Source organism: Panthera tigris, chromosome B1, assembly GCF_018350195.1.
Source record: "Panthera tigris isolate Pti1 chromosome B1, P.tigris_Pti1_mat1.1, whole genome shotgun sequence".
NCBI lineage: Eukaryota > Metazoa > Chordata > Mammalia > Carnivora > Felidae > Panthera > Panthera tigris.
In genome coordinates this window covers 24,961,443-24,985,794 of record NC_056663.1, presented here as the reverse complement: position 1 = coordinate 24,985,794, position 24,352 = coordinate 24,961,443, and the positions used below count along the sequence as shown (strand labels likewise).

At 36.9% G+C, this 24,352-nt stretch overlaps 1 protein-coding gene across 30 annotated transcripts in view; it reads right to left on the bottom strand.

Moving 5' to 3' along the window:
- DLC1 (DLC1 Rho GTPase activating protein) overlaps window positions 1-24,352 on the bottom strand; it is a 560,457-nt gene that overhangs the window by 403,630 nt on the left and 132,475 nt on the right. For 27 of the 30 annotated variants that reach the window (XM_042983066.1, XM_042983079.1, XM_042983071.1 and 24 more), the window contains one exon: window positions 8,111-9,252. In XM_042983066.1, coding sequence (XP_042839000.1) covers window positions 8,111-9,127 — 1,017 coding nt within the window. In that variant the 5' untranslated portion in view covers window positions 9,128-9,252. Of the gene's footprint in view, window positions 1-8,110; window positions 9,253-21,405; window positions 21,427-24,352 lie in introns of those variants that run through there. The other 3 variants (XM_042983087.1, XM_042983086.1, XM_042983082.1) reach the window with 2 other exon arrangements.

Here is a 24,352-nt window from a genome sequence, read left to right as displayed (position 1 = left end):
TAATTACTTGTATATATTAACATTCAATGTTCCTAACAACAGAGTGAAGTATTCCATTATACAGATGAAAAAACCAAAGCACAGAGAAAATCAGTAACATACAAGACTACAAAGCTACAGGTGAGGGAAGCAGTTCTCTGCTTACTTGGTTCTAGGCATACCCATAGTGTAGAAGGTGTGGAGGCTTACCATGGACCATGCAGCACTTGAGAAATCTCCAGTTAAAGTAGTTACTGACCCTGGATGCTATTTATGCTGTGAATATAGATTCTGCCTGCAAGTGTTCAGTTATTCAACTGTCAACCCACCTTGAATTTTGGTAAAAAATGGATTGTTACAGTAGGTCTATTAGGTAGCTGTTTAATCACATTTTCTATCTCATTTAATGTTCTAGCAACCTTGTGATATAGGGAATGTTGCCTCCATTTTTTTTAGAGACATATAAGTTTCACAAAGATTAAATGACATACTTTAGATTAGGCTCTTTCTCCTCACCATAGCTTATTTTCTTGATTAGAAAATCAAGCTCAGACCAAGCTATTCATTTTCTAGACCAAATAATAATGCTATTTCAACTTGTTTTGAAGTGCCTGGGTTAACTTTTAATGTATATACAACTTTTAACGTCTATAAAATCCTTTTAAAGCTCCACTGGCTCAAAAGATAGAACCCAAAATTGAAGAGCTTCATTAATCACTAGTTTTATTCCTCTGCCAATGTAGATACAGGACAGAAAAAAATAATAAAAGTGTATTTTCCTATTTGCTTATGTTTCCTTTGAAAATTGTGAGGTTATCTCGAAAGTGGCACTCTAATTTTCTTGACAGTTAGAAAACTATCTGTGGAATAGAGATCTTGTTGGCAGCAGGGAGAAGTACTTTATTTCTAAGAACATGAGCCAGAAAGTGAACAGATTCCGCGGGCAGCACTGTGTTTAGTGCCCCGATAACAGAGGCAGGGCCCTGTTCTGTAGGCTATGTTAGTTATCCCAACTTTTGTGGATATTGGCATTTTGTCGAGGGAGGGAGCCAAAACCTATGGCGGTTTTGTTGGTATTAAAAGATTAATAAGCTGGTCCTGGTTTCTAGTAATAGAAATCCATGAGGAAGAAACTAAATCAGTTTCACTATCACGCTTGCCTCTAATGTGCAATTGGCTCTGAAATACCCATTAATTATTTAAAATAACATCATAAACGTGTATTAATTCTTGCTCCAATAAAAGCTGATGTTGGATTAATGTGAATTTATTAATGATCTTGTTACTAAGAATGTAAATTTGAAGTTTTGATTCAAGGCACTGCTTGGATCAGAGGCCCATCGCACATCATAACTACTTTTTAAAAAAAAAAATATCTGGAACAAGAAACATCCAGATCTAATTGCTCTCATTCAGAGTATATTTTTTCTGCCTTAGAGGCACCTGGCAACAAATCTCCCTACTTTATGTGGTTTTCACAATATAAATTACAAAGAAATTTACTGTGGTGTGACACTTTCTAAACAAATCCCTTAATCTCTCCTACTCATTTATCTTTCAGTCTCTTACTCTATTTTTCCTGTCATTTCCCCTCCACTCCACTCCTGACTTCCTCAGAATGACATGAACCAGAAAAGCTGGAGGAATTCTGAGCCAGTGGCCTCCCAACATTTTCAATCATATGCTCCTCAGTGAGTATTTCCTTATAAACTGTGACATATATACGTTTGTATTAATATATACCTTCTATATACAAAATTAAAGGATAAAAATTAAAAATAAAAGTGAATGGATAAGCTAAGATTTCCTTCTCTACACTTACTCTTGCCCATTACTCTCCGGAAACAATAGAGTAGATTCTAAATAACATTGACCCCTCAGATTTCTATGCACCAATGAGTTACAATTAATTTGTTGTTTTGAGATCAATGGTAATAATAATCAAACTCAAAGATTGCCTCGGAGAACCAGATTTTACATAGTTCTTTTCTCCCTCTTCTCTCACGCTCTGTTTTAGCATGGAAATAGCAGGGAGCACAGAGAGGAGGTTATGGTACAAAGCATGAGCTATCTGTTTTCTGATTTGGGTTGTATGATTCCATTTTTTCTGCGTCTTTATTCTTAGGCTCTTGACATCTGATTTCGTCTTCTGAAAATAAATTCTTTACCATAACACCAATATTCATTCATTCAAACACTGATGAATGGAGTTCTAAGCACTGGGCTGAATGCTACAGACACAAATCTGAACCTCTGCAGACGCAACACTGGTCCCACCAAGTTTCTGTTTTAGTTAGCAGTGGTGGGATCAAATGATTTTATAGTAAAGGTTACAAAAGAGAGAAGTCCTCTGTGAATGAAGGGAGAATCAAGCAACTAACTTGGCTGAGGAAATTTGGAAAAGTCCCCCCAAAGTGAAACCATTTGGGGATCTTGAGATAGGAGCTCACTGGGGCTTCACCTGCAGCCTGGTGGAGGTGAGCTGGCGAACGCTGGCCCTACTCGGCAGAGTTCCTCATGTGAACCCATAATAACAATAATCCTCTCCACCTGCTCTATGAGCACTGGAATCAAATTCGTGTTCCTTGTCTCCTTGCTAAACTCGTGCTGGTGATCACCATAAGCGCATTGTGCTGAAATAGAATCTGACTCCAGCTGCTAGAAATCCACTTTTCTCAAGGGCTTGGAGCTTTGCTTCTCCTTGCAGTTGACTGGTGCTTCTCTTGGTAACCTAATATAACTTATCATCCCCTCTGTTCTTCTCTCTTTCTCTCTTTCCCTTTTCCTTCTCCTCCCCTTCCTCCGCCCCACCCCTTTTCTCTTTCTCTGCACTGATGTTCCCTCCCTGAAGTGTGAGTCAAACAGAAGTCTTACTTGAGAACACTCCAGTAGTGTTTCGGGGAGTATATACTATACTATACTATACTATACTATACTATACTATACTATACTATACTATACATTACAATACGATATACAATATACTATACAATAAACATAGTATATTATGAGGCAAAATATTTGAGCCCCCAATGTTTGCAGATATGTTTCTGGCTTTCTAGTTGTTCATAAGGCAAACACTAGTTTAAATGGCATAAAACAATTCGATGGTTTTCAGTGGCCTAACAACACAAAACGAGCTGCTTGCAAAATTGCCAGGTTTATCTAAGACACAAACCCAGTTAAAATATGGCTGGGAGGACCTAGTTATCTCTCTACATGCCCACTTTCCACCTGGTGGTGACTTTTCTCTGCCAGTCCTAATCCTTGAGCCAGGAAAACAAAGTTTAAAAACAGTATAATCTACTCAACAGGATTATCTGTTTCAAAACCCTGGGAACTCAGTATAAAATCATACTGTTATTATGAATCTATCTGCAGAGAGGTACATATACTTACCCTGCTTTGTATTCCTTCCTTTTTGTCAAATAATAGTAGGCTTCTTAACAAAGTCTAATTCTTCCACTAGTCCCTGCTTTCATTCAACATATCTGGGGGTTTTGGCTTAACCATCATTTTGTTTTTTATTTCTTAGACAATTTTTTTTCCTTCCCTTTTGTATTCTTCCAGCTGGCTTCCTATCTTGGCCCATTCTATCTTTTCCATGATTTACACTGTTCTTTATGTCACCCATTGGTCAATGACAGCCTCCTCATGCTACAAGGCTCCCACATTGGCAGTCAGGAGACAGGAAAAAACAAGAAGGTCATAGAAAGGAATGAGAAGGTCATTTCAAGTAGAAGTGTGCTTTTACTGAATTTATACATATGTTAGAGATAGGGTAAGGAGAAAAGACTTGATTTTATCAGTCATTTCTAATTAATATATTACACTTGTCCAGGGATAAGGTACAGTATATACAGTATAATGTTTCATTCCTGGGAGTTTTCCATTAACAACGTGTAGCATTTGATCAACATCACTTTGAAAAGTTTCCTAACACAGAAAGGTATTCTGTAGTGTGAAATTAAGTATTTATACAAAACACCACCTAACATACAGGAGCCTGTTTATTCCTTTCACCACAGGCCATGATGTACTGGAATAAATTTGTTAGAGTGTTGTTCCTCGACATATTTAATGGTATGGGTGATAATATAAAATTTCTCCTTATTCTTTGATAATAGAATTTTTAGCAGACGCCTGCTTACCCAGAATGCAGACTCCATTTCTCAGCCCTTATTGCTAGGTATGCCCATGTAACTAAAGTCTAGCACATGAAATGTGGGAGAAAAAGAAGTGTGCACCTTCTGGGTCCTGCCTTTACATGGGACTGTGGCCACCCCTGCACTCCCTCCTTTTCCCACTGACTTGACTCTCAATAAGGGCTCAAGGTGGTAGAACAGTTAGATGGAAATGGTCTGGGGCTGTGAAAACATAGAGGCTACATATTGGTCCAGTACTGTTTATACCAAATTATTATGTGTATGTGAGAAAAAGATGTTAGATTTAAGCCACTTTTATGCTGGTTTTCTATGACAGCAGTCAAAACTACAGCAAAAATGATACAGTTTAGTTTACTGGCTTGGACGTGAGATTTTTGTTCGAATGTGGAATCAGGTGTCTTCTCAAGGTTCAGATCATTTTTGCATTATATTCTGGAGTTTATATCGCTTTGTAATATGGATTATATTTTGTGTGAGCAAATAAAACTATGTTCATACATTTATATAACTATTACGGCTATGCAAAACTTTGGGAACTATTTAAATAGTCTCTAGAGAAGACTAAATGTTGGACTCTCTTTAATTAGCTAACCACCATCAAGAACAAATACACTAGTTCTTTAAAAAAGTCTAACCTCAAGCCTTTCCTTACATATTTTCCATCTTCACATCTCATTTGGTTTAAAGAGACCACTTCTTAGAGTGTCTCCCTCCTCCAGATTTCTGTGGAATTTGTCTCTGAGAATTGCCCTGAACCAGCTGCCTTACCCCCAAAGACTTACCCACACCCTATAAATGCTGGTCATATGCCACATGACCTTCTGACTCATTTGCCAATGTCTGCTCCTAATCTACTTGGTTTTCCTTTGATTTCATTGGCTTCACTTTAATTATATATTTCACTATATTTAGGAGAATTATTAGCTTAAAAGATTGATATTTATATACACTACAAATGTAGCCCTCTCCACTTGGGACGCTTAATAAATACATGTGTAGCCATCCTTGGATGGCCAGAAATAACATTGGAAAGCAACAACAACAAAAAAAATACAGCATGCAAAACAGTGAATGCCCGCCAAGATTTATAGATTTCAAGAAGTGATAATGTATATGTAACATACAATTATATCTCTAGTATAATGCTATTTCAGTACATTCTGAGGATTACTCTTAGAAGCTCTACTTGAGTTTTATTTTTTTACAAGTCTTAGAACCTTGATTATATCCTGACCGCCCCCCCCAAAAAAAATCATGCTCATAAATTCAGTGAAGGATTTGGCTCACTCATATGACCAGCAGATAATAAGCTGATTAAAGTTCTCTAAAAATTTATTAGCTTATATTCTACTTCACCTTTACATGCACTAATCTTAAAGCTGTCACCATGGCTGACAAATAGTTTTAAAGATACAGACAATTAAGCAAATTCTTTTTCGCATCTGGTCCCTGACACCTTAGACATGAAAATGTGGCTTGTGTGTCTCCCCAAAAGGCTTATCTGTTTTAAATGATGTGCACTGGTATTATGAATGGAGTAGTTGACTAGAATTCTTGTTGACATTTTGAAAAACTTTATACATACTTGTTTCTATTTCATAGAAGTAATGATAGTCATAATAACTATATAAAGGTCATTTTGTGCCATGCAGAACATGTTCCAAATACTTTATATATCTAGTGCTATTTTGCTTTTGTACTTCTGTTCATTGTATGCATTTCATCCATATTTCTAACACCTTTTATAACAATTATATAGGGGAAAAGGTGAAAATCCCCTGCTTCTATACTTTTAATTCCATTCTTTCAAAATAACTGCTATTAATAATTTTGTGCCTAGATAGCCAGGATTTTGCACAGTCTTATTTAACCACATAGAGAGGTTTATACCCCCGTTCCTATTTGTATTTATATTTTTATCTATAATATACACATTTTGTCATATAAGGTCGGTATGTGCTACACATCCAGGTCTGCCCCTGCCTTTTGCCAGATGTGCTGTATCATGAGATCATTCAGTTAGTGTACATGGATCTCCCTCTATCTTTTAATGGCTGCATAGCATTCCAAAGTATAGACAAACAATAATTAAGCATTCCTTATTGATGGAAATTTACATTCTTTTTTTTGTCAGTAACATACAATACAATGATAAACATTTCTGCACATTTATGAGTTTGCTTTACTATTGTCCTTGGTAAAGCTCTAAAATGGTAAATTGCCAATTCAAAGGCATTTTAATACTCATTCACTATTGAACAGAACAGAAATTCCTCCAGACTTTGGTTATAGAGGTTTCTCCCATAATGATGCTTATCCAGAGTAAAGTCCAAACTTGAAATTTTGCATTTAATCTGTTTATTACAAAGCATCCCGAAGGAATTGTAGAGTCGAAGCAAATATTCCACCAGACGAGGCCATAACACTTTGAGATAATGACATGCTTAAAATAGAATATTTAAGTTAGAACTTGTAAATAGGTTATAATTACATCTCTCCTAATGTAACCATGCTATAGTGACATGTCCAAGAGAAAATTCTTTCCAGCATTCTTACTATTGATATAAATGTCCAAGTGGTGAGCATATGTTTCTGGAATGTTTAATGTTTGTCAGCAGTTGGGCAGGGTTTGTCTTATTTTAGGGGAGCTATGTCATAGGTCGATTAATAATTTCTTATGTCATTATTGCATTCCCAGCAGATTTGATAGGATATAGGACATTTCTGGAAAAGTGACCTGAGCATGCCAATCATAACAACTTTATGCAGCATTAATATTTCAATGCGATGTATAAAGAAAGAAGAGTTTGCCAGAAACACAGAATGCTCTGTTGTCATAGAGTTTGAGCATACTGATCGTTGGCTGTCAAGTCTTTGACTTCATTTAAACTAATTTATGACACGTTACTGATCTAGTTTGTTAGCAAAACCACAGTTTGTGGAAACCGGACTTTGTTTTTTCTTTTTTCTTTTTTTCCCCCCAAAGAGTTAGAGATTGTTTTCTTTCCTCATTGTACATAGTTCCAGTTGAACATTGGTTTTGTATGAGGAGAAGTGCCATTATAGATTAATATTATATCAAAAGAGGAGGAAAGATGTTGTCCAGTCCACAGGGAGTTTTCAATGCCAATGACCACGTTGCATTTATAGAAGAAATTATATTTGTATTTACATCAGGACAGTAAACCACTACATTGTGGGAAGAATTTGGGGAAAATCCTAAGGATAAGACAAATTTTGGCCAAGAGTCTACTAGCTAAGCCATGCTTCAAATAACTCCACTCCAATCTTTGCTTCTCTCACTTGGAAACTTCTAAGGGGATTGTGGCATCTACAGGAGTAAAGGAGACTCACCATAAAAAGTAATTTCAGCTATTGGTTCTTTTTGGTTCAGAATTAAAGAAAAGTTGATACACCTAATGATAGCAAATGTGCCAGGGTATTATTTTTATAAACATATTTGGGGGTAGGGCATACTGTTGTCTTTGGAGATGTAAAAGGGTCATTTTTAATGTGTGATTCATACCACTTTAATTATGATAAAATATACTTTTTGAAGGGCAAAAGAAGTAAGTCCAAATAACTGACATTAAATAAAGAAAGTGTTATTACTTTCTTTCTAAAAATTAGGGAACACTCATCAGCTAGGCCTTGAACTATGAGCTATCTGGTGGCTATTTAATTCCAACTAAGGAAAGTGAAACCTATTCTGTCTTCAACACAATTCCAAAGAGCATAGTTCACAAACTATGATAAATACTATTAGTGAAATGAATAGGTTATTATATTCTAATTTTTACATATTCTGATGTTCCCCCCAAGAAGATAATCCTTGAGTTATACAGCTACACTATAGGGCAAAAGAAACATCTACATATCTCTTTAACCCTAGCAAAATAATAAGTGATAGAAACAAGGGTATTTATAAAATTCCAAAAACCAGATAATCTGCGCATGTGCCTTACCTTTCTTTTGCGAAGTCTGACCGGATTATCTGTGGGTTCCTGGGTGGCCAGAGTCTCCTTTAAGTGTAAACACCGCATGCCATCTTCTGAGTTGACCTTTGGAAGACATTTGTTTTGATGTTCTAAGAAACCACTCTTCTCGAGGCCATTTTCAGCTGACATTCCATCAGGGCAGGAAGGAGGTTGCAGAAGGCAGCTTCCAGAATCTGCTTTTAGTAATGGCAGTCCTCTGCCCTTGTGAGGAATAGCTAAGAACTCATCCTGTACTACACCGCAGGTGTTTCTTTCATGTTCATCTTTAGGGAAGTCAAGTTTTCTTCGTTGCTGAGCAATTACAGCCGAATTAAGCAATTGCTTCTCAGGCACAATATCTTTCACATGTGAAGAGTCACATGCATTTGTTTTGGATGCATCTTTTACTTCACTTAAGCTTATATCATTACAAAGCTCCAGGCTTTTACTTGTAGTGTCAACAGGTTTTTTCCCCCTCTTTTCTTCTACCAGTGCCAAGTCAGCTCCGCCAGCCATTTCCCAGGAGTTACTTTGGTTACCTTCCATGACGGGCAGTGTCTTTACTAAGGAGCCTGCTCCTCTGATAGCATGTTGGTCTGATATCGTATGTCCTTGTGTAGTTAAAATTTGTTTATCATCTGTAACATACGGATCGGGATCGGGATCCTCATCAGACACGTGCACTAGTGTTTCCGTGCTGGCCTCCAGAGAAAGAAACTGATCTTCACCTTCGGGGCTGTCATTTTCATCCACCTCCTTTGAAATGTGACCCATTGGCCTCCCAGGAAAGTCTCTCAGCTCTGAGCCATGGCAGCAGTCTGGCAGTGAAACACACTTCTCTTTGCGATCCACATTTAAAGTTGCATCTTTTTCCATACTTGCCTGGGAGCTGTCAGCTACTAGTCCATGATGGCATGCTGGGTTACAATCATCGGAATTAAAAGGCTGCCCCATCCATTGGGTCACATGTTCTTCCCAGCTTCTCTTTCTGATAGCTACAGACATGTCATCGTAGTTTGACAACAGACTGAGAGATACGTTCCATGTGACGCGGAAGGAGATGGAACTTGAGGAGACATTACATCATATGCGTGGACCGAAGAAGAGAGTGAATTTTATCATTTTGCCACCTATGAAAAAAATTTAAAAATTTATATATAGTTTAGGATAATCATTCTAGAGTCAACATGTGTCTTGGAAAAGAGAGCGCTTAATCTGTGCTATGAAAGATTAAGTAAGGGAATTTACAAAGCTTCTTTCCATAGATTTAATGATGTTATTTCTTTAAGAAGTAGCCTAATATTAGAAGAAAACTTCACATTTAATATTTCTGGTCAAAAAACGTTGACAGCATTTGAAAGGCAGGTGGATCGACTGACCTATAAATGAATGAAGACGTAAGTCCTGAGTGTTTGACACTCCATTAAGAACATATTTGCCTTGCAGTACTTAATAGAAATCACCAGAAGAAACTTGTTACTCTAGCTTACATACTTTCCTGCTTTACTTTTGTGAACCCAAGTTCTTACAGAAATCTATTTGTTGTTCGGTTTGAATTGCAGCAATGGCCACCAGGAGCTGCTCGTGCAAAACGTGAGCTACAGAGACAGCCTGTGTAATGGACTAGTCTGTGAAAGAGCTGATACAGAGGCCAAACTACCAGGACGTATTTACTCCAGGGAGTGACTAACAAACATGGAATAATCTGGTTTAGCTCCTATCAACACATAATTCATAAGAAAATGGAACACAGACCACTGGCCATGCCTTAGGATAAATACATTTACAGTCATGCTATTACTGCTACTACTAGGTGGCAAGCTCATTTTGTTGAGACGTTAAATAACTTGCCCAAGGTAATACATCCAGGAAGCACGCCAGGATTTACACTAGGCCCAGGTTCTAAGGCCCAAATTTAGATAGCCAACAAACTTTACTGTCTCCGCGGCATGAGATTCTACCTGTACCCCTTCCCTCCACATACATTTAGTATGTATAAAATCTAAACTCCTCAGGCAGGAACTCAGAGAACCAAAAAGAAGATGTGAGCATGATAAAACAGAGGGTACAATTCTTCAGAAACTTCGGTCTCTTTCTTTTTGGCTTCCAAGGAGTTTCATTTGTATACTTCTATTAGACTTTAGCCATAAAAATTTCAGTAAACCAGAAAACCAGGCATAAGATAGGGTAGGATATAAATACATTCCAGGTTTCCATCTCCTTTTTGCCTTGAATTATTCAAACCCCTTAGTTCAAGGAAACAGATTATCCCAATGTAAACTGAACTTTGCAAAAATGACTAATCCAAATGTTGCCCCAAAATGAAACCAAATTATTGGACCATAAAAGAAAAATCCCATTCAAAAGGTAGACACTTCCATTTTTTCCTCCACACAAGAACTGTCAGCACATAACATGGATTGGCTTATTGATTTCAGCCATAAACAAGATTAACTACTACACTGGTTTTGGGTCACTTCAGTCTATTGAAAAGGATTCTGAGTCCCTACCAAAAACTTCAAGCTATTCTGACTAAGCACTTGCCAGAAAGGTAAATATTCCCATCCTGTGAAGACCAGCAGACTTATTAAGGAATGTACTAGAATTTGGTACCCTAGCCTGACCAAATATCTTTCTGGATACTATCTGGTTCTCTCAAAGGCCTGTGACCATTTGAAAATGGTCAGCATGCACATTTTCCATGTTGGCATTCATTTTGCACTCAAAAGAAAATATAAAGTCCCTGAATTCCATGCATAAGTCATTATAGTGTGGGAGGCTACGGAAAGTGGAAAAAACGCATAGATGCAGGCCAGAAAATTTCTGCTTTCATGGGCAAATTTGGGTTGTAATAGGGCGGTTCTGTTTTAGATGCTTTCTTTTCTTTATTTTTATCCAGTGTAGAAAGAGCAGGCTAACTTAAGAAATGCAAAGTGGTATTACTGTGTCATTCCTAAACCACATTTACATTTAAGTTGAGACTAAACTCTGAATTCGTTTCTTTTACTAAAAAGAAATTGAGTTTTATTAACTCCTTGGGGGACAGATTACATAAAAATTTTGCCCCTAGGACCTTATCATAATATTAATTTATTTCACTTAACCTTGGCAAATAGGTAAGTGTTTTTATAATGTCAAAGGAAGATAGTTCAACAAGTTCTGAGGCCATCTAGTTGCGAGAAGAGATTGTAAATTAGGTAGACTGAACACAAAACATTAACTCCTGTCCTGCGAATCTAGGTTCTTTGGACATTTCCAAATCATTCTTGTGAATGTACGGTGTCTATATATTTTTAAGACATAAAATTTCATAATTATCATTATGACCATCATCACTACATTTTGAGTGCTCATTCCATATCCTACAGTCTGATAGATTTTTTAAAAATTTCTCTCTCCAGACTTTCTTATTCACACTTCCTATTTAAATTCTAAGATTTATAGCTATAATCTGCCTCTACAATCTAAAGGCTGAACAGAGTATTAAGAAAAAGTAGTGTTGGATTATTATCAATTGCATCTGAGCATACTGACCTCATTTTCTAAGTCATCTGAATTGACTGGAACCCATCCTATAGATGGAGAAGTCTTTGTAAAAGACCTGATTTTCCCCATCAGCCTCCTCAGCAGGCTGCTTTCCTTAAAATGATATTTCTAAATACTAGTTATTTTGCAAATTTCTATTTAATATTTTTTGTAATCTTTTTTGTGCAATTCCATTCAGAATGAGCTCAGCAGCTGAGGATTTGGATGAAGGATCTGGAAAAGTATAGGTCATTGCAGGGTGTTGATTTTATGAAGTGAATTTCCATGGGGATTTTTCACTTCTTAAATGCATGTGTTCAAACACCACTGCATTAATATTACAAGAGATTCTATGTACTTCTAATTATGTAACCATTTGGAAAATGTTTGTAAAATGTCCAAATTTGCTTTTTGTGATATTAGTGCATAGGGTGTTTAGACACAATTAATTTCAGATTTATTATTTGAGCTAATTTTGTAACACTTAACCATTCCTTGACATAAGCATTTTATGCCATACAGTATTTTAAAGTTAATTGAAATTAAATATATTTTTTTTATCATTTTCGAGAGAGGGAGAGAACATGTATAGGTTGGGGAGGCAGATGGGGGGAGGGAGGGAGAGAGAAGGAGAAAGAGAGAGAGAGAGAGAGAGAGAGAGAGAGAGAGAGAGAGAGAGAGAGAGAGAGAGAGAGAAATACCAAGCAGGCTCCACACTCACCATGGAGCCCGATGTGGGGCTTGATCCCATGGCCCTGAGATCATGACCTGAGCAAAAATTGGGAGTCAGACACTCAACAAACTGAGCCATCCAGGTGCCCTGAAGTTAAACATTATTACACTAAACAATAACAACAATTGGAGACCTTCTAGTTTGAGAATCACTGACCTATATCTGATATCAAATGATCATGTTCTCCTTTGTACCTGCTTCTGAAATAAACACACCCTATGTATTTTGGCCTGGCAATTGTCCTTACAAAAGAAGAACCTGATGATAATCACCATTGCTCATTCTATAGCCTGGGAGAAGGTGATGCAAATAAGGCACTTGTATCTGAAATCAAGGGTGCAGCATTGAGGAACTGACAGCAAAGCTACCTGGACAAGTCTTCAATACTTGTTTATTTAGTGCCCAGGGGCCACAGACATCCCGCTAAACATTGAGAATATAAACCTAAATAATATATTCTACCTTTCCTAAAGGAACTTAACAATTTTATGGAAGAAACTCACGTAAAGAAAAAAAAATAAGTCCTCTCATGGCCACAGATACCATGTAAAGTTTAACATAAAACAGAAGGTCATCAGTTTCTCCCTCCCTGTGTGCCTGCCTGCCTGCCTGCCTTCCTTCCTTCCTTCCTTCCTTCCTTCCTTCCTTCCCTCTTCCCTCCCTCCCCCCCTTTCCTGTCCCTTCCTCCCTCCCTCCCTCCTTTCCTCCCTTCCTCCTTTTCCCCTTCCTTCCTCCTCTCTTCTCTTCCTCCCTCCCTCCCTTCCTTCTTTCCTTCCTTATAAATAGTGAGTGGTATGGGGATGGTGTAAATGTTGGATAGGGCTTCTAGAGGAGAAAACTAGAGGAATAAGGCCCTCTGTAGTAAATTTCCTGCCTCCACAACATCCAGATCAAATGGGAGCTGAGGTTCAGAGTTTCACTATTCTAGAATCACCTCCTTCAAAAAGATAGCAGGGGCAACAATAAACTCCAGAGAATTACTAACAACTTGAAAACCCATTTGTCATCTTGGAGGGGAACCACATTTCTCAGGTGCATTCAGAGAAAATTGAGGGGAGAGATTTAACAAATTTGTTTTCAGAAAATTTTGCAGACCCAGGTCTTCAGACACAAGGGAATTCATAAAGTATGCAGTACTACAAGGAATAAAAATAGACCACAACAGAAAACATTATTGTGAAATTTCAGAGCTTTAGAGTTAAGCAAATGCACATACATGTTATCAGAGAAAGAAAAGAGATTATATATTATGTATTGGGAATCTCAGTGGTGTTGGATTTCTTAACAGAAAAACTGGAAACAAGACAGGCAAATATATCTTCAAAATTCTGATGAGAAATTATTTCTACCATAAAATTATATGAGGAGACTTAAAAGATGTCCCCCCTCTTCTCAAGAAGCTACTGTAGGGATAGTTCCACCTAAATAAGAGAATAAATAAAGTGGAAAAGACACGGCAACAAGGGAGTCAGAAATTCAACACAAAGATCAGGGAATGGAATTTTCAGGGTGAAATTTATGTAGCAGGCCTAGCAAGCAATCATTTCAAATAAATCCCAAAGTTCTCTACAAGAGATGACTCTAAGGAAAAAACATGGATATAATACATTATATGAGGTATGTGACCACATTGAGAGGGTTTTATAATAAAGTCAGCCAATTTAGGTGGAAGAATTAGTAATAATTACACAGAAAACTAGAAAAATCAGTTATTACCTCCAGGAAAAAGAGATTTAAAGGAAAAGAAATATAGTACACTACTTGGCTTAGCTGTGAATTTTTTGTGTGGCTAAAATAATGCAAGTAGTAAATACTGACTTAATAAAAAATTATGAAAGCACTATTTTTTGGAACATAGCATTTTTGTAGGGGATGGGGTTAGAGATGCTGGGAAGAATAGTCTCAGAGAGCTAACTCTTTATTTCCCAAAATAGGAAGTTAACAGATAATGTCTAAAATGGAAAAAAGAAATAGTATAATCATGTTGTTTAGAAATATGGAGGTAATAGGAGAAACAGCTAAAAACAATTAAACTGTTATGATTCGATGTGTTATTTGCTTGAAATAAAGAAAAATTTCTGAATCTCTAAAGCATGTTAAATAATAATCTAAATTTTAATATGTTCCAGAGCAGTGATTTTTTTTAAATTTTTAAATGTTTATATTTTAGAGAGAGAGAGAGAGAGAGAGAGAGAGAGAGAGAACGTGAATGGGGGAGGGGCAGAGGGAGAGGGGGACAGAAGATCCTAAGTGGGCCCTCTGCTGACAGCAGAAAGCCTGATGCAGGGCTCGAACTCGCAAACCATGAGATCACGACCTGAGCAGAAGTCGAACGCTTAACCAACTGAGCCACCCAGGTGCCCCAACATTTGTTGATTTTTGAGAGAAAGACAGATACAGTGGGAGCAGGAGAGGGGTAGAGAGGCAGACACAAAATCCAAAGCAGGCTCCAGGCTCTGAGGTGTCAGCACAGAGCCCAATGTGGGGCTCAAACCCATGAACCACGAGATCATGGCCTGAGCTGAAGTCAGACGCTTAATGAACTGAGCCACCTAGGCGCCTCGAGAGCAGTGATTTTGAGTTGATAGGTAAATATGATCGCAGTTCCTCTACAACACATCCAATAGGGCCAAACTATTCCCTGTATTCCCTTCCCCAGTCACAATACTACCCCCTCACAATTACACATATATCTTCTTTCATTCCTTTAGCACAATAAAGGTGCCAGTTTGGGTATTTATTTTGGGCCAATAATGTCATGTAGTTTTCTATAAGATTCTTAGGTGGTATTTTTTTAATGACTTCTTCCTCCTTTGACTCTTTTTTTATAATTTTTTTTTTTTTTTTTTTTTTTTTTTTTTTTTTAGAGAGAGAGAGAGAGAGACAGAGTGCAACAGGGGAGGGCAGAGAGAAAGGAAGACACAGAATCCAAAGCATGCTCCAGGCTCTGAGATGTCAGCACAGAGCCTGATGCGGGGCTCAAACTCAAACCATGAGATCGTGACCTGAGCCAAAAATCGGACGCTTAACTGACTGAGCCACCCAGGCGCTCCTTCCTTTGACCCTTTTAGGAACGTCTGCCATTCAGGACAAATATTCTTGGTAATCCTCTCAGCTATAGCTCTCTAAAATGTTATCTGAACAGAAGTTTTAAGATACAGAAAACAAGAAGCGCCTGGGTGGCTCAGTTGGTTAAGTGTTCAACTCTTTATCTTGGGTCAGGTCATGATCTCACGGTTCACGAGTTCTAGCCCCACATCCAGCTCTGTGCCGACAGCATGGAGCCTGCTTGGGATATTCTCATTCTCTCTCTCTCTCTCTCTCTCTCTCTCTCTCTCTCTCTCTCTCCCTCTGCCCCACTTGTGCATGCATGCACCCTCTCTCAAAATAAATAAAAAACATTTAACAAATCTTTAAAATTAAAAAATAAAAAAAATAAGGTATAGAAAATAAGCTGCACATAACCTGAACTGAATAACTGCATATGAAAAGAGGAATTCTTCATTACACTATTTGGCAACTTCTCCTGGACATCTCATTCATAGTACTTGGAAAATGACAACTTTCCTGATTCAACCCCTTAAATGTGGGTATCTCATTTTATCCTTTCAGAAACAAATGACGTATATAGGCATACATATATGCACATATATAAACAAAAATTTTTAAATTTTAAAATGTATGTATACACACACACACACACACACACACACACATGCATGCACACATGATTGACTTCTGGGTCATTTTTAAATCCCTTCACACAGATTCTATGTATTTACTAGAAACTAAAGACATAATACAACTGCCACTTTCTCTTTATTTTTCTACTTTTTCTTTAGATGTCCACAGTTGCTTCTGGTTTCCCTTAGGGTCTTTCATATTAATTACTTACCCCATGTTAAATTGTAGGTCATGTTGTCCTTCTAGAACTTTTTTTAAAGCATATATAAGAGTAATATCTACTATATAGCATATTCTCAGCCATTGTGGGAAAGAAGAGAAGAAATGAGGGGAATACCCTTTTAATTAAAAGTAGTTTCAACTCTCTAAAATGTACTCTTTAAAGATAAAGAATGCATCTGAACCAAGAAAAGAACATTGCTACATTGACCTACTTTGTTGCTAATATAAGGGTCAAGTCTGTGAAATGGAGTGACTGGGAATCTGAAGATCCTATCACGATTTCAAATCTTCATGTCTCTGAGCCTACTTTCAGGGAGTCACATTTGCAACTAGTAAATGCCCCCAAACCATTTACAAACTGAATTAGACAATTAGAACAGAAGCAACAACACAGACATGATCACAACTTAATAGAGTTTTTCACTTGTAGGCTCATTAATTTCAAAGTAAATATTGATTACAGTGAGAATTTGCAGAGGCCAAAAGGAAATTCATTTTCTTGATGAGGCTATCAAGGAACAAATTATCTAGCAAACCAAGTGGTGCACATTTGGGCATCTTCCTACTGCTCTCCAACTCAATGATAACATGAAGAGGAATGCTTTTCATTGCCAAACTGATGTCTCATATTCAAGATGCTTAGGAGCAGTAAGAAAGCGTAGGCAGATATGACTCTTCTTAATTCCTTCATGTAAATGCATGAACAAAAAGCCAAAAAAGATACCACGTTTTAAAAAAGCATTTCTATGACTCTAGTCAGGGGTTGGGGTAGCCAGATTTTAGTAAAAGATAATTAACGCTTTTCCTTTAAAATATTCATTCTGTCTGATCCAAATCTGACAGGGCTAGTAATAGACTGTGGGAGAGAGAGATCTTTAATAATATGATGTGTGAATTTATGTCCGTATGATTGGATGCAGATTTTCTTTCTTGAGTAGCAATCTGTGTCCCAATTCTTCACAAAATCATTATCCATCTACTTCCACATATTTTGTCAGATGTTGGAATTTACTCATTATGCCTCTTAGCTGTTTGTGGAAAACAAACTCGTATTGAAACTCTTTATTGGTAAATTGCTTCATGAAGCTTAAAATATTATATATGAGATAGCTACCATGCATTTAGGCTGTCTAGATATCATAAAAAATAGTATATTATAAAATAAACCACCTATAATGAACCACGCCAGCGGAATAAGTAGTACATTACTTTTTCCGAAAGATACATCTAAGCTTCCATCAGTTTTGGGCTTTAGAAGAAAACTGAAGAAGCACGTACCCAATTTAAAAATATTCTTTTAATATTGACCTATTTTTCATGTGTATCTCAGTTTTCCTGAGCTTGGAAAATTTTTTCTTATTCTTAGCTTTCGGGGGCCAAAGATTCCAGGAGTTAAGTAAATGTGAAAATTAACTCTGTCAATTCACTAGAAGTCAGTCCATCATTTAAAAAAAAAAAAAAAAGCAGATTTCTAAAATTATAAATTATTATTCCTGTGGTGCCCTATTTTTACCTTCAGGTTCCTGCTATGTAATGCAGCTTCAGTCATTTCTTTCCTTCCTTTCCTTCCTTCCTTCCTTCCTCCCCTTCCTCCTTCTTTCTCTTTCTTCCTTCCTTCCTTCCTTCCTTCCTTCCTTCCTTCCTTCCTTCCTTCCTTCCTTCCTTCCTTCCTTCCTTCCATCCTTCTGCAGGGAGGGGCCCAGATACTGGCAGAGTGTGACTTACTACCACTTTAGAGCTCAGGTCAGCCAGGTCTGCTGATTCTCTTAATGTTTTCTTAAGTAACCCACAGGCAATTTGAGGAAATCGTGGAATACTTCATAATATGTTCCTGATATCACTAAGACCTTTTTGAGGATAACTGGTTTCCAAATGATCCCAGAATTAGGAAGATAAAAACAGAGAGGGAGGCAAACCGTAAGAGACTCTTAACTACAGAGAACTGAGGGTTGCTGGAGGGGTGTTGGGTGGGGGGGGGGGATGGGCTAAATGGGTGATGGGCATTAAGAAGGGCATTTCTTGGGATGAGCACTGGGTGTTATTTGTAAGTGATGAATCACTAAATTCTGCATCTGAAACCATTATTACATTATATGGCAACTAATTTAGATTTAAATAAAATTTAAAAAATAATACATCATGGGGAATAATATTGCATCATGGATGCAGTATTTTCTAGATACATGTATTCTCTTTAGATTTGCCTATGTTTCAAAAGTACACAGTTTTCTCATTGATAGTGTTCCATCATATGCAGAATCCTTTGAGCATTTAGAACTATACCGTATCTTAGATGTCTCTGCAAATATATTAATGAATAATTAATCATTTGTTTTTGCCTTGATATTTTTTTTTTCTACAGAATCCCTTATAACCAAAAAAGAGAGCCTTTGCTCTGAACTTGTTTCTGCTGCGATTTTTCATGCAATAGGAAATAGCTTAGAGTTAAATTTGATATCAAGAGCTTGGCTGCTATTTTTTTTTTTTTGAATGGCAAAACAGCATTTCTGTTCAACAAGGGACATGGATTATAATGCTTTATCATCAGCATGGTGAGATGTGTCTTTGCTTTAAGTGGCCACTTTCTATTTTTAGCTTTGCTATCATTTCTAAGAACCCTCTAACGGTAGACACAGTAATCGCTCACTGTAAATAAGAGATATGGCTACATCGACACAGGTGCTTAGATTGCTAGGTGACAACAGGAGACTGAGATGGCATTCATTCAAATAAGTACGATTTCCATGGAAATCAGGAACATGAAATCATTGGGAATTTAGCTACTTCTGTTACGTCATATCCTGGCAGGGGTTGCTGCCTCTGACGTCAACTTTCCCGTCTGTATTTAATATGTACAATTCTCATTTTATTTTGTCATCTAACTATGTACAGTTGAACTTGTTTTTATTATCAAATGTCTTTTGGATACAGACTAGCAGGTGCATCGAAAACTTCTGATGGTCACTATAATAGTAACAGTAAAAAAAAGACTCCCATTTCCTAAGCATTTACTATGGGTCAGGTACTGTCCTTACACTATGTCCCTTGGCAATAATACGCACAAACACTCTAGGAAGTAGTTGCTATCATTGCCCTAATTTTATAGGGAGGAATTTTGGCAGGCCTCAGTCACTAGCTCAATGTCAAATGCCTATCGGTGGGCAGAAGTTATTATCTCCATTTTTTTGTGAAGGCAATATGGTTAAAGAACGATTTCTTTTTCTTGGTGATTGAGTTACCTAAATGTGTTCTTCAGTTTTCTCACTTGTGTAATGGGAATAAAGAAAAATTGTTGAGGGTTAAATAATAAAATTAAGCTAAAATAATAATACTAAGCTAATGATATATGTAGAACACTTAACCCATTGCATACCGCAAGAACTCACTAGATGTTACGGGACGTAATGATGATACTAATGATGATGATGACGATGACGACTCCTTAATTTTTGATTGATCTTAGCTGCAGAATCCATGGCTGAGTAGGAGCTGGAACTATCCCTTGCATTCCCATGCTATTTCAATATAGATGAGCAACTTGGCCAAAACGTGAAACACCATGAGTCTTTCTTTCTTGACTAGTTGACCTATGCTTTTTTAAACAAAGATTTACTTAAACCTTTTAAACAAAGATTTGCACTGTGTGCAAAACAATTTGCCCATATAAAATCTCATGTGATGCTCAACATGACCCAGTGATATAAGTGTTTTCATTCTCTGCCACATTTTACTAATAAACAGCAGAAACTCTAAGTAGTTATGGGATGTGCTACAAATCACAGAACATCAAGTGGCAAAGATGCAAATTAGAGCCAGTTTTCTGACTCTGCCCATGAGCTTTTCAGTTCTCCACCCCATTTAAATAGTGGAAAATGCACTAGTGCTCTGTCACTGGCTTCATGTAACTTTTCATTTTAAACTACTTCTGGATGCTCATGCTTCCTTCTGGTTTCTAACGAATTTGTTATGTCATCTTATGAGAATGTTGTTAACCTTTGGCCTCAGGCTCTGATGATTCTTGACAACCTCTTATTTTTCCTCCCCTGTAAAAATTATTCTATCATCACAGGATGTCTGGAAAATTAAAAAAAAAAAAAAGTCCCACAATTCCCATTCTTTATCACTGGTGTTTCTTTCCTTTCTTTCCTTGTTCCTATTTATTCCACAAATATTTATTGACAAATAGGTACGGACACCATATGTTAAGTATTTTGTTAATTGCTGAGAATAAAAAGAAACATTAATTGAATTTCTAAACTTGCTTTGATCTTCCTACTTCCTTTCTCTCTCATTTCCATTACAGAACTTATTTTCCCTTTGAATTACTTCAATTGTATTGCTAAAATACTTTGTTAATTCATTCATACACAAAACATTTTTTACACATATAACTAATACAACAATTTTTTCTGCCCATCTATCTTAATTAATGAGAACAATCATATACATGCTGTTTAAATTGTCTCTCCCCCCCCCCTTTTTTTTGCATAGGAGTCCTTCTTTATTCAAGTTGACTTATATACTCTATAATCTACTGAATCAAAATCAACAATCTCTTTTTAAAAGTGGTCTCAAGGTCCACACTTTACCTTTATTCCGTTTAATTTAACTAAAAACTAAGTCCATCTATTTCTCAAAACTCTATGAACTGACTACCAATTTAATGCCAAAAGGGAACCATGGAAATAAAAGTTGCATTCCTATAACCACACCAAAGTCAGTCTGGAGTTGGACTTCTTTGTAAACTTGTTTGGTTAAAGTTGTAGGCATATGGGGCTTACTGTTCACATGGGGGAGGAAGGTACAACAGTCATGCCAACTCCTTCAAATCCAGAGGTTTTTACTTTTTCCTCATCCTTTTTAAATTCTCATGTACAATTATTGACATTTCTCTATTTTGATAATAAAATTCTCCGATCCAGGACTAGGTCATCTCTTCGGAAACCTGTTGTACTGTAATGATTTCTACAGAGAGATTCTCATTGTAAGATCATACACCATTCATTTTCCAAGAAGAGACACGTAAGAGAAAAATAAAAGATTAATTTAAAACGTCCCCAATTTAAACTTGTTTAAAGCCAGTAAGACCCAATCCTCTATGAGTGAGATTAAAGCTTACCTAAGGTCTTTGTAGTGAGGTGGATGCTGTGGGCAGGTTTAAATGGGGTCAGGAAAATCGTCCTTTTAAATTATAATATCCTTAAGAAAAATATAAACTGATGCATTCTTTTTTTGCTAGGCTCCCTGCTAATCATGCAGTCAGTTGTATAAGCTACTGCTTTACTGAATTTATTCCTCATTCCAAGGATGTGCAGTATGGTGACACCAAAGTGTTGAATAGCGTATCTTTTAAGTGTAATATCATCAGGAAATTCGATCTGGTTCATAAAAATGGAAAAGAAAGGATCAGGACACACATTCCCTCCAAGAAATGGCATGTAGTAGAAATGACATATATTAGTTTTATAAGAGAGTTTCTTGCCTTGGAGAGTGCAGCGTTCAGCTTGCATGGCACCATATACTGTCACATATGAAGTAGGATACAGCTTCAGTAGCCAACTCTCTCATTTCACACTGCCCTGCTCAGACACTTATTTATATACTGTAAGAAATTCTACATTCTACAACTAAAGGACCTTGTAGCAGGCTCAGAGGAGATGTATGAACCAATTAAAGGATTGAAAATAAGCCATACAAGGCAAGATGAAAGCAAGTGGGCTTTATTTGGCCCACAAACGTACACTTATGTTTTCATATGTCCATTTACGTTTTCCATGTTTCCACAGAGGAAAAACCCATAAAACTGGAAATAGGCTACAGCAATAGAGATTTAGGTTAGATAAAAGAAAGAATGTCTGGGTACATGAGGTCCTTAGACCGGTTCTGATGTGGGGAATAAAAGCCCTGATCATTGCTGGTTGGGATAGATTTGTTATGATGCCATTTGAATACGAGGACATGAATCGGACAACTCCTTCCTAGCCCTATGCTTTTAAGAAACATCAGTTTAATATTAGTATAATTATTAGCATATGGATTTTCTTAGCATAAATAGGAAATATAACAAAATTGTCACCAACAAGTTACTCCATTGAAGGGTTAAAGGCATAAAAACATTTGCATTTGAGAAAAGTTCATTACTTAGTGAATTTGATTCTTTTTTTTTAAGCCATGATTTTTTTCCCCCTCCCGGGTGGCAGTTTTAGGACTTTTTTATTTTTTAAAGAGGTGCTATAAGATTCTGTCTGAAAGTAGCCTTCTACTGGACATATTTCATACTTCACTGTGCATAATTATTATTACTTGAGAAGGTGACGTAGTGTAAAGATATCTGAATTACGAAGCAGGGTTCCTCTGTTATCTCTTCCCCTAGCTCGCAGTATGACCTTGGACAGGTCATGTTTGAGTGTCATTCCTCAGCTGTCTTGTGGAAACCTCAGGACAGTGCTTCAAGAAGTGATCTCTTATGAGATCTTTCCTTCCTTGAAATTCTTTTGGATTAGGAATTCAAATTGTGAATTATTAAGAATTATGAATTCTTTTCAATTACGATCATGAAATCATAATTTAGGTAAGTCAGCATTTTATTTTTAACATGCTTAACAATAGATTTTTTTAATACTTAAAGGTAATAACACATCTTATTTTGTTAATGAATAGTTAAAATTCACCAAGATAATTCATTCTAGCATAGAATTCAGTAAGTTAGCTAATGCAGCAAATGGTCACCTTGTACTGTGTGAAAGTTTAGAATTAAAACCCTTGATTTCTTATGATCCAACTGTCAAATGGCTCTCATCTTTCATTTGTTACGTTTGGTGGTCATTTAATTGATTTGGAGATAGGCCTGAATATTTATTCCCTTCACATGCCATCCCACATTGTTTCTTTAAAATAATTATTTTCATTTTTCAATCTTCAGAAATATAAATGTAACAGGATGCTATGCATTGCAAGTCCATTTTATTTCAGTCATTGCTAGATTTCTTACTTCCTATAGTACAGGCTTAAACATTTAAGCTACCTTAAAGAGACTACAGCCCCACAGAAATCTAATTTTATGATTATATGAATTATGAATACATGAATACATGCTTGGTTTTTCATATGACTGTAGTGATTTCCAGCTGCCTTAAAATGATAATAACGAATGTCATTGTCATTCAGATTTATTTTAATTATTCACAAATATTCACACAAATATGACCTAGGCAGTGCATCTAGGAAAGTCCTTATAAACTAAGTCCAACTCTAATATTTAAAGTGTTCGAAAGGCAGATTAAATACTATTTAGGGTAGAAATAATTTTTGAAGTTTCGTGTGTTTACCTGTTTCTTAATGAAACATTTAAGTTGTACACTAGCAGCTTGAGCTGTGGTTGAAACCACAGAATATTCTCTGGAGATACATCATCAAGAAAAGTCACTCTGGTGCTATCTACTCTCCCTGTTGGCAAAAGAAGGGAAGATAAAAAGAAATCATTTACACCTCACACTTAAGTGTGAGAATATGTATTTGTTTTGCATTATGCCATCCAACAGGAAACCTGGTCTTATTCCTCAAAAAGTTAAGAGAAAAAGGGATTGAAATAACCTCTTCGCTCATGGAGGAAAAGAGTAAAATCTCTGTGGAGCCTGTTTTAGAATTGACATTGTGCTAAAACAATTTGACTCACAGTTCCTCCTCACTAAACATTTTCCACTTCTAACTTCACAGCTGAGCTCCACAACTTAGGAAATCACCGCTCAGTGCAAGATGCTAGCCTTTCTGTCAAACTTTCTGCCTCTTCAGAGATTGCCTCGACATACAAAGACAGAGAGTCCACAGCGTCTTACCTAGACAACGAGGAGCTGAAACGCCCAGGCATGACATTGTTCAACGCTCAGGCTAGGCAAGAAGTCCGTCCCCGTTAGTTCCTCCAAAATATAAGTTCACATTTTCGTGGTTGAGATCATGGCTCTATTCTAAGCAGTTTTACGCAGTGTGTGATTCTAACAAAAACACCCTCTGCAGCTGGAGGGAGCCTCAGTTAAAGCAGGAGTCTGTCAAGGCGTTCCTAGTGACTT